Raw genomic sequence first — 11,391 nt, forward strand, 5'->3', positions numbered from 1 at the left:
CAAGGTCCAGGCCCAGAGCCCATCGCGCATCTAGAGCACAGATCTGGGCTCCAGCTCCTCCCCAGAGAGGGCTCCACCCTCCAGCTAGCCACTCCGAGGTTACAAAAAGAACACTAGACACCCTTTCATCCCCGAGATGAAGGGGACCAGGGAACTTCCACAGGCTGTTTCGGCATGCTCCAAAAGTCCCCCATGAAAAGACAACGATCCATTAAAATAGAGGCGCTAACCAGAGCCAGGCCATGATCCTGGAGGCCATCCTGTGTGGCCCGGCCCGGCAGTCCTGCTCACACAGACCTTAATCTTTTGGCCATTGGTCTGGGGAACCATTGGGAAGATGTCAGAGAGGGGCCTAGAGAGCATCACCACAAGCTACACCTCCTCCTCTTCCTCCTCCATCTCCACCTCCACCACCACCTCCACCTCCACCTCCACCACCACCACCACCACCACCTCCACCACCTCCACCTCCACAACCACCTCCACCTCCACCATCACCACCACCACCCTGCCCCCACCCACCCAGGAACCCTTATTCTACTTGTTGTCTCTATAGTTTCATCCACCCTGGGTTTCATGCACCCCCAAACCATGATTTAAGAAGGTTACCCACAATGACAAAATACATCACAGATACACCCCAAGATGAAGAAAAACACTGAAAATCTTGAAAACCAGATCTAGCCCAAAGTGTATCAGAGGGGAGATCAAGTGACCAGGTTTTAACCGTTTAAGTCAGATTTACGATTTTCATCTACTGTCAGGGTTAACCAGCCCCTAACACATCATCACGGGTCCGCGAGGCACAAGTGTACAGCGATAATAAGTAAAGATTCTAGTAAAGTCATACACAGCATGAGAGATAGAAGAGAGAGTGAAATAATGGAGTCAGACACATTTCATAGTAGCATGCTCACCTCAGCCTCAACCCCACCCACAGGGACCAGACTAATGGTCACAAGCCTTTAGGGAGAAGTAGCCCATTGTCCTTAACAGCAGGGAGTGGGCCCCTCTTGTGGTGGGACCAGACAGCAGTCTGGTAACTGACTGCCTTCAGGGAAGTAACTTGACCATCATTGACCATTAGCTGCAAGCAGTGTCCTAAGTCTAACATATATTTGGGGGTGATGACTTGGGAGAAATCTTTCTGTTTCTCACAGTCTACCATTGCCATATCTCCACTACTGTTTGGTAACCATCCCTCACACATGGTTAGAGGAAAACCATCAGAGGCTTCTTTCCTACCAACATCTGGGACCCAATGATTGTAAATCAAATAATCCAAAATTGCAGGAAGCAATAGGATCAGAGGTTAGATTGTGAGATTCTGTTTGCAGAAGGCTATGGGTGGCCGTGGAAGTCCACGCTAGGTCAACAAGATCATTAACACACGTCCTTGAGAGACAACATTGGACCCATAACAGCTATCTAGTCGCTAAAAAAAAGTCCCCAGAACTTCCACCCTCCCCCCATCACCCCCCCATCCCCACCCCCGAAAACAAACATGGTCCTGCCCTATTGTAAGGTAGGGATTCTCCACTGTGATACAGAGTAGGGCTGTGATATTTTCTGTGGGAAACTGAGAACCAGGCAGAGAGTGTATGTGGACAAATTCTCTACACTCATATTTAAGACATCTGGGAGACAGGAGGACGATGCAAGATATGGGGAAAATAATCTATAACTTATCAAGGGTTCATGAGGGAGGGCGGGCAGGGGAGGGAGGGGAAAGAAATGGGGAGCTGATATCAGGGGCTCAAGTGGAAAGAGAATCCTTTGAAAATGATGATGGCAGCATATGTGCAAATGTGCTTGACACACTGGATGAATGTATGGATTGTGATAAGATATGTAAGAGCCTCCAATACTTTTATTTTAAAATAAAAAATAGTTTTATTTTATTTTAAAACTAAATCAAATAAAATACTTTTATTTTAAAAATAAAGAAATACATTTTTAAAAAGTAAAAAAAAAAAATAGACGTAAAGATGTTTCGTGACACCTCAGGTTCAGACATGGAGGAGACTTGAGAGTGGAAACAGACCCAATATCCATCAACACAGAATAAGAACAACAAAAGCAGCAAAATAGTGCTGGTGCATCTGACCTGAGGAATTTCCCACTATTTTACCAAGCATGACAGACATCCTTCTCCAGGGACTGGCCCCTCTGATAAGATCTTCAAAGGACATGAGGCTGTCTTGACATCATTGTTTCTAAGGAGTGTTCTGGCTGTACTTCTTCCAAGACCGATTTGATTGTTCTTCTGGCAGTCCGTGGTTGTGTTAGTCTGGGTTGACTAGCAAAACAAATCCATAGACACTCATAGGTGTGTAGGAGAGAGCTTTATATCAATGAGTAATTGTATATGAAGAAAACATCCCAGCCCAGTCCAGATCAATCCATCAGTCTGATATTAGCCCCTATGTCCAATACCAGTCTATAAAGTCCTCTTCAGACTCACACAACACATGCGATGACTCCAAATGCAGGAAGGTCACAGGCTAGTGGGTGGAACGTCTTGTGGCTCCAGTGGCAGTGGAAGCATCTTAGCACTGGTGTGGGTCTTCACGTGGCTTCTCCAGCTCCAGGGCTCTGACTCCAGGCCAGAAATGGAACTCTCCCTGCGAGACATTCCTGTTGACAAGCCACATGGAGCTACAGTGATAGATTGTACATTGTTATCATTTTCATCTCTCATACTGACTGCTGTCTCCCTTCCCCCATGTTTTCTGCTGTTCTTCCCCCTGTAGAGGGGTGCATGGTTCTGTGTCTATCACTGCGATCAGCTCCCCTTACTCCCTTCCTCTCCCTCTTCCCCCTACCCTTCTGGTATCACTATTCCCACTCCTATTCCTGGATTCTGTGTGTCGTGAGCTCCCATCCCTTTCTGTACCTGTGTACATGTTCCGGTCTAGTCTGAATTGAGAAGCCGCACTGGGATCATGGTAGTTGGGGGGTGTGTGTGTGAGGAAACCTCAAGGAACCAGAGGACTATAGTGTGTTTCATCGATACTTTACTGCACCCTGGTGACTCATCCCTTCCCTGTGGGCCCTCTGTGGGGAGATTGTTCCACTGTCTACAGATGGGCTTTGGACCTCCGCTCCAGCCCCCCTCATTCTCAACAATACATTTTTTGTTTGTTGTGTGTCTGCTGATGCCTATTTCCTGGTTCCTATGACTCCTCATGATCACACCAACAGTGTGCTTCTTCCATGTGGACTTGTTGCTTCACTGCTGAATGGCAGCTGTATAACTTCAAGCCTTTAAGACCCCAGCTGGGCACCATCTGCCTTCTTCACCACATTTGCTTATGCACCCATTTTGTCTTCAGCGATCGTGTTGGGAGGGTGAATATCTCAGACTGCCAATTGGTTAGAACAACGTGTTCTTGTATTGAGGGAGGGGATGAGCAGAGGCCCAAAGTCCATACCCCACCTCAGTGTATTGCCGTATAAGTATATGTACATGGGCCAATACCTCTATTTTTGTGGATTGATGTATTTGCATGTGTACGCCGCTAGGTTTATTCCTCTATCCATTGCTTTGCTTCCTAGGTCCTTCCTCTGTTTCCTTTACCTTCCTCCTGTCCACTGCCACTTTCCCCTTATTACCTTGGTACCTCCTCTTAGCTAGTTTGCTGTTGCTCCGACACCCCTCCCCCCACCCTTCCTCTGGGATCCCCATCTCCTCCTTGTTATTACTCCAGCACCCCAGTTGTTCCCCTGTCTAAGGCGCAGCCTGCTCTCCACCCCCTTCCCCAACTGCCCTCACCTCCCAGGTCTCCCAGGGACCCTTGGTCCCCCTGCTCTCTCCTCGGGGGCATGCCTCCCGTGCCTATCCTATAGAGGTAGATACTCTGACTATGGCATGGCCCAAACTGACTTTTTAAATGTAAATGGTAAATAAACAAGAATAAATATCTGTATCTATCTATCTAATTTTAAGAGAGAGAGAAGAAATTTAAAAGGTTTTATTTAGACAGGTCTGACTATGGGTCTTGCATGGGGTTGGCCACAGCTGCACACTCCTCTGGGGTCTGTCCTCCTTGTTTGTGGGTGAGCTTGTGACTGGAGAAGGAAGGTTGGGGAGGGGAGGGATTGAACCACCAGGCCTCAGCCAGCAGCCCTCAGGTGGGCTCTGGGGTGCCACCCGCGCCCACGGTCTTCCAGAGCACTTCAGAGAGGATGCTACCAGCGGCCGGGCTCCCCGTTCTCCTTCACTGGCACAGGTGGGCCGGTGCCTTCTCCATCTGCCTCTCTCCATCCGCAGCCCCCAGCCTGGCCCTCCAGCCCCTAGCTGGCCGCGAAGCGCCCCAGCGCCTCAAGGTCCTGGGAGCCTCTCCTCCTCTCCTGGGAGAAGACCATCACGACCAAGGAGGTCTCCACCGCGCCCACTCAGAAGCCGGGGAATGGGGAGGTGGGGGCGGCTCTGGGCCCAAGTGGGGTGCAGGGATGGAGGGAAGTGACTAAGGAGGGCCCACTCCCACTGCGAGTGCACAAAGGGACCGGGCTCCCCAGCTCTCTCTCTCTCTCTCTCTCTCTCTCTCTCTCACACACACACACACACAAAATCAATCAATCAATCCCTGCACTCTGGTTGAATTATTTCTTTCTTCTTTTTGAATCACTTTACTGGGAGCCCTTACAGATGGGAATCACAGTGCCTAATTCAATTAGATCAAGCATGTGGTAGATACACAATCTTTTGTCAGTTTGAGGATTAAGAGTGTAGGGGTGGAGCCTAGCTTGTCAATCTGATCATAGCCAGCGAGGCCTCTGTGTGGGCGTGGCCTCCTCCTGAGAATTCTGGGAAATCTGGTCCTTTCTCCTTGGAGGTGGGAGACTGCTCACTCCCTGGGAGACATTGCAGCTGACAAGACACATGGAACCACACTAGTGCACTATATTGGAGAAGCCACATGGACCTACCCTGATGCAACCAGACCTCTGAAGCCGGTGAAGCCATGTGGAGACCCCTGCCAACGCCACTGGATCCAAAGACTTCCTACCCACTGGCCTGTGATTGTCCTGCATTCAGCATCATTGCATGTGTTTCGTGAGTCTGAAGAGGACTTTATAGATTGGCATCAGACATATGGGCTAGTATCAGATTTCTGGACTTGGACAGGACTGGGTTGGGATGCTTTTTCAATGTTCAATTCCTCTTGTATATAAATTTCTTTCTTATACACATATGTGTGTCCATGGATTTGTTTCTCTAGTCTACCCAGACTAGCACAAAGCATCGCGGTACAGTTGCTACCACCATCAGTTTCAAAGCATTCTCTTTGTTCTTGAACTCTTTGATACCAGCTCCTCTTTGTCCCCTCCCCTCCCCATATCTTACACCATTCTGCAGTTCTGTTCTTCATCCCCCTTGAGCGGGGTTACAGAGTCATCATTGCTATCAGCTCCCCTTCCCCACCCCCAGATGATTTTTTATTTTAATCATTTTATTGGGGGCTCTTACAGAAAGTATAACAATCCATAAATCAGTTACATCAAACTTGGACATATGTTGCCATAGTCATTTTCAAAACATTATCTTTCCACTTGAGCCCTCATTATCAACTCCTCTTTTTTTCCCTCCCTTGCCCACCCTCCCATCCTCGGGAACCCTTGATAAATCACACATTATTATTATTTTATATCTTACCCAGTCCACTGTATCCCTTAACCCACGTTTCTGCTGTTCATGCCCCGGGGGGTGGGGGGCTGGTTATACATCCATCACTGCTATCGGTTCCCCCTTTCTCTCACCTCCCCCAATCCTCCCCGATCTTGATAATGTCACTGTTCCCATGACTGTTCCTGAAGGGTTTCTCTGTCCTGGATTCCGTGTGTCGAGAGCTCTTATCTGTACCAGTGTACATGCTCCGGTCTAGCAGGGTTTGTCAGGTAGAACTGGGGTCAGGATCATGAGGGAGGGGGGGAAGCATTAAAGAACTAAAGGAATGCTGTGTGTTTCATCGGCGCTGTGCTGGGCCTTGGTTGGATCAACCCCCTGGTTGATTTCTTGATTGGTGCTTCCATGCGTGTTGATGGTAGACCCAAGGAAAGTGAAATCCTTGACACCATGAACCTTTTCTCCCTTTACCACCATGTTCTCTATGGGTGCCATTGTGAGAATTGTTGTTTTCGTGACATTGAGGTAGAGTCATGCTATACTGGTCTGTAGTCTTTCTCTTCAAGAAGTGCTTCAAGTCTTCTTTGCTTTCAGCAAGCAAGATTGCCCCAACTATCTATCTATCTTTCTTTTTTTTTAAAATCATTTTATTAGGGGCTCATACAACTCTTATCACAATCCACACACATCAATTGTGTAAAGCGCATTTGCACATTCATTGTCCTCATCATTCTCAAAACATTTTCTCTCCACTTAAACCCTTGGCATTAGGTCCTCATTTTTCCCCTCTCTCCCCCGTTCCCCCCTCCCTCATGAGTCCTTGATAGTTTAGAAATTGGTATTTTGTCATATCTTGCCCTGTCCGACGTCTCTCTTCATCCACTTTCCGGTTGTCTGTCCCCCAGGGAGGAGGTCACATATAGTTCCTTGTAATCGGTTCCCTCTTTCCTACCCACTCTCCCTCTACCCTCCCTGTTTTGCCACTCACACCACTGGTCCTGTAGGGCTCACCCACCCTGGATTCCCTGGATTTTCAGTTCCTATCTGTACCAGTGTACATCCTCTGGTCTAGCCAGACTTGCAAGGTCGAATTCGAGTCATGGTAGTGGGAGCGAGGAGGAAACATTTAGGAACTAAAGGAAAGTTGTATTTCTCATCATTGTTACATCGCACCCTGACTGGCTCATCTCCTCCCCGAGAACCCTCTGCAAGGGGATCTCCAGTGGCCTACAAATGGGCTTTGGGTTTCCACTCCGTACTCTCCCCATCATTCACTATGGTAAGATTTTTTGTTCTGATGATGCCTTATGATCCCTTTGACACCTCGTTGTTGCATAGGCTGGTGTGCTTCTTCCATGTGGGCTTTGTTGTTTCTGAGCTTGATTACCTTCAAGCCTTTAAGACCCCAGATGCTATACTTTTTGATAGCCGGACACCATCAGCTTTCTTCGCCATATTTGCTTATGCACCCATTTGTCTTCAGTGATCTCTTTGACACCACATGATCACACAGGCTGGTGTGCTTCTTCCATGTGGGCTTTGTTGCTTCTGAGCTAGATGGCCGCTTGTTTACCTATCTATCTATGTGTGTGTGTGTGTGTGTGTTTAACATAATCTGGTGTCAGTTTGAGGATTCAGAGTTAAGGGGTGGAGTTTAGCCTGTCAATCAGGTAGTAGCTTGATGACCTCACTTGGAGGAGGTAAGGAGATAAGTAGCTTGCTGGAGGAGGAACACAGGCTCACTCTCTGGAAGACATTACAGCTGATAAGACACATGGAGCTACCTAGTGCCCTGAGCTGGAGGAGCCACATGGAGACCCCTGCCAGCACTGAGATGCTTCCACTGCCACTGGATCCACAAAACTTTTCACCCTCTGGCCTGTGATCTTCCTGAATTTGGCATCATTGCATGTGTTGCATGAGTCTGAAGAGGAATTTATAGATTGGTATCAGACACAGGGACTACTTTCAGACTTATGGACTTGATCTGGACTGGGCTGGGATGTTTTCAAGATTCAACTACTCTTTTATAAAAGGCTCTTTCTTTTACACATATGAGTGTCTATGGATTTGTTTCTCTAGTCTATCCCAGACTAACACACATATACATGGAAAAGCTTTATATCAAAGTAATTGTATATCAAGAAAGCATCCCAGCCCATTCCAGATCAAGTCCATATGCCCAACATTAAGCCATATGTCTGATACTAATCTATAAGTCCCTCTTCAGACCCATGCAGCACATGCAATGATGCCAAGTACAGGAAGATCACAGGCCGGTGAGTGAGAAGTCTTGTGGATCCAGTGTCGGTGGAAGCATCTCAGGATTCTAGCTGCCATCAGCATGGCTCGAAGTACCTTGTCAACAGGAATGTGTAACAGGGAGAGAGTGTGTAGTCTGTCTCCCAGGAGAAAATGGAGGGGAAGTTCCCAGAATTCTCATGATCAGGCTAGAATCCACCCTGTCACTCTTAATATCCTCAAGTTGACATGAGATTATGTAAGGCCACACACACACCTTTTATGATTTTAAGCCATTCGGTATCCCCGTGTATTGTGTGAATGACTGATGTATGTACAGGCTCCATCTGAACACACGAAGTGTTCTGGGATTCCCATGGTTTGCAATGTTATCCATGGTTTGCTATGATCCACACAGTCAAAAGCCTTGGCATAGTCAATACGACACAAGTAAACATCTTTTTAGTAGTCTCCAATTTCAGCCAAGAGTCGATCTTAAGCTCACTGCCTGGGGACTGTTGCTTGAAATAAGCTGTCAGAAAGTACAGCCCAGGGTCCCAGCGCTGGACACGGGCAGATAAATGTGGGAGGACACGGCTGAGAGGCCTATCTCACCCATCACCAGAACCAGGCTACCATGTAATGAGTACTCAGACATGGGCAGTGGGCGAAGACAGTTAGCGGAATGGCCCTAGAGATGTCAAAGCGTGATGACATGGGAGGAATGAATGGATTCTGATCTGGCAGCATTCAGCTGTCCAATGTGTCGATGAGGTTTTTTGTTTTGTTTTGTTTCTTGAAAGCTTTGATGAGCCACTGAAGGACTTGGGGCGGGGGAAGGACGGGGTCTGTCCTTGTGGTGATGAAATATCGCTCTAAGCTGATGTGAAGAAGACTGCAGGGAGTGGGTGAGATAGTTTATTGTGCCAGCCTGGCAGATGAACACAAGTGGGATTAACTGAAGGGCAGAGAGGATAAATGCCTTGGTGAGTCTCGCCTGTCTTGTCTCTCGCTCTGTGATCATCGGACCAGTGTGCGGCTGCCTTGCTTGTCCTGTGCCTCAATTTAAAGGCTACACCACCTGTGGGATGCCTAGCCTGTGGACTGTGTCGCTGTAAGTTGAGGTCCCTTTAAGACATCGCTGGAGCTGGGGACTGGCAGTTGGTGACCTGGCTGGCAGTTGGTGACCTGCCTTCTGATTGGCTGCTGTGCTGACATAGCCTAGCTCTCTCTATAAATAGAGGAAGATCTGGCAGCAGACTGGACTGGAAGGACTGCTAGTCTCTCACTTCTCTCTCACGGCAGTGAGTTGAATTGAGCCATTTGTAGTGCTTTATAATTTACCTGTTTCTTGCTTGTATTATATATTTAACTGTATATGATTTAACAGTTCATTCCTTGTTCTATATCTACTTATCTTTATACATGAATATATTAAAGTATCAGCAATTTGGTTTTATCTCTCTAGAGAACCCTGTCTAACACAGTGGGGAAGACTGAGGTGAAGAGAATAGACAGGCGGCTGAGCTGACACTCTTTGGAGCAAAAGAGGATCTAATCTGATCTGGTATAGATATTGAGAGACTATTCAAAGAGGAAGTGAATTGAGACACCTTCAAGGGAAAGTGTCAAGACTCATTGAATTAGCATCGAAAGGACCCCCATTGTTTTAAGAATATAGTGTGGTAGGTACATAATCTGTTGTCAATTTGAGACTTAAGAGTGGAGGGGTGGAGTCTGGCCTGTCAATCAGGTCGTAGCTTAATGACCTCTGTTTGGAGGTGCTAAGGAGACAAGTAGTTCGCTGCAGGCGGGACACATGCTCACTCCCTGGGAGACATTGCAACTGACAAGACACAAGGAGCTATTCTAGTGCCCTGAGCTGGAGGAGGCACATGGAGACCCCTGACAGCACAGATGCTGCCACTGCCACTGGATCCGCAAGACTGTCCACCCACTGGCCTGTGATCTTCCTGCATTCAGCGTCATTGCATGAGTTGCATGAATCTGAAGAGGACTTTATAGCTTGATATCAGACATATGGGATAATATCAGACTTATGGATTTGATCTGGACTGGGCTGGGATGTTTTCTCAAAATTCAATTGCTCTTGTATATAAACCTCTTTCCCGTACACATATGAGTGTCTATGAATTTGTTTCTCTAGTCAACCCAGACTAACACACATAGGATGGAGGTTCCATCACCAAGAGTTATATATCTCAGTTGCACTTCCAGGTGAGGTCATCAGTTGTGGCCTGATTGACAGGCTAGACTCCACCCCCAACACTTTTCTATATCTTCTGTTAACTACCACAGTCCTGCTTTTAAAATCTGACTTTCCTGGTCTAGGATGCCCAGATTCCTAGATCTCCAATATTTTAATCTTTGGACTCCTCTATCCCAAGTGTTTAAGTCTCTGAAAGCCTCCAAGGTTCTCAGTCTTGGATGAGTGAGACTCTCCAATCCCCGTTCTATTGAGGGGTGTGTAGGGCCCCGGTTCTCTTGGCCTCAGAGCCTGTGGGCTCCTGCAGAGGAGTAGAAGAGAGGTCTGAGTAGAAGAGATTAGTCTGAGACTAATCCCTCTCTTTGACTCCTCCCCTGGAGCCCATCTGGGTCTCCAGACACCTGGATCCCTGGAAACGTGGGGTCCCCATCATCTTGGTCTTAGGGACTCCTGAGACTCAGGGGATCTGAGCTTTTGAATCCCTGAGTCTCTGAAGCAGAAATTTCTTGGGTGTCCTGGTCCTGTCAAGACCTCTGTCACCTACCACCCAACCTGGGGCTCCACCTCTAGCTCCATCCGAGTTTAACTGGCTCCCTGTCTGACATCCTCATGGTGAACACCAAACACATGCACGAGCTAGAGGCAGGTACACTCAGAGTCCTCCAAGCCTTCACATGTGCTTTTGTTACCCCCACCCCCTAATGTTGGATGCACATCACCCCTTTGAAATCCCCCCTTCTAGAAACTTTGGTAGAAGGAGCCCTGGTGTCATCGTGGTTACTTACACCTTGGGCTGTTAACTGCAAAGCCAGCAATCAGAAACTACCAGGTGCTCCGCGGGGGGAAAGATGAAGCTTTCTAGACTCGTAAAGTTTGACAGTCTGGGGGAACCCGTGGGTTTCCAAGATTGTAACTCTTTAGGGAAGTAGAAAGCCTCATCTTTCTCTCGCTGTGACTGCTGGTTTCAAACTGCTGACCTTGCACTTAGCAGCCTAACAAGTAACCACTATGCCACGAGGGCTCCTTTAAAGAGTGGCTCTAAGTCAATGGACTCTATGGCACGGGCTTGGTTTAGGTTCGAACAGAACCTGACAGAACACCAGGAGCCCTGAAGGTGCGTTGGTTAAGTGCTCGGCTGCTACAGATACTGTCCGTGGGTCTATCCAGCAGCCCCTTGGAGAGCGAAAGATGTGGCAATCTGCTACTGTACACATTACAACTTTAAACACTCTATGGGGTAGTTCTACTGTGTCCTGTAATGTCGCTAAGAGTCTGGCAGATCACTCCAAGACGT

General features: G+C 47.8%; 1 protein-coding gene across 1 annotated transcript in view; it reads left to right on the top strand.

The window, feature by feature from the left end:
- Nucleotides 1–10,706: 10,706 nt before the first annotated feature.
- LOC101641548 (kallikrein-13) overlaps nucleotides 10,707–11,391 on the top strand; it is an 84,612-nt gene continuing 83,927 nt past the window's right edge. The window contains exon 1 of the mRNA XM_045292425.1: nucleotides 10,707–10,743. Coding sequence (XP_045148360.1) covers nucleotides 10,707–10,743 — 37 coding nt within the window. The remainder of the gene's footprint in view (nucleotides 10,744–11,391) is intronic.

The sequence above is a fragment of the Echinops telfairi genome, unplaced genomic scaffold (genome assembly GCF_000313985.2).
Source record: "Echinops telfairi isolate 266 unplaced genomic scaffold, ASM31398v2 ScPeMD7_655;HRSCAF=1070, whole genome shotgun sequence".
NCBI classification, from domain to species: domain Eukaryota; kingdom Metazoa; phylum Chordata; class Mammalia; order Afrosoricida; family Tenrecidae; genus Echinops; species Echinops telfairi.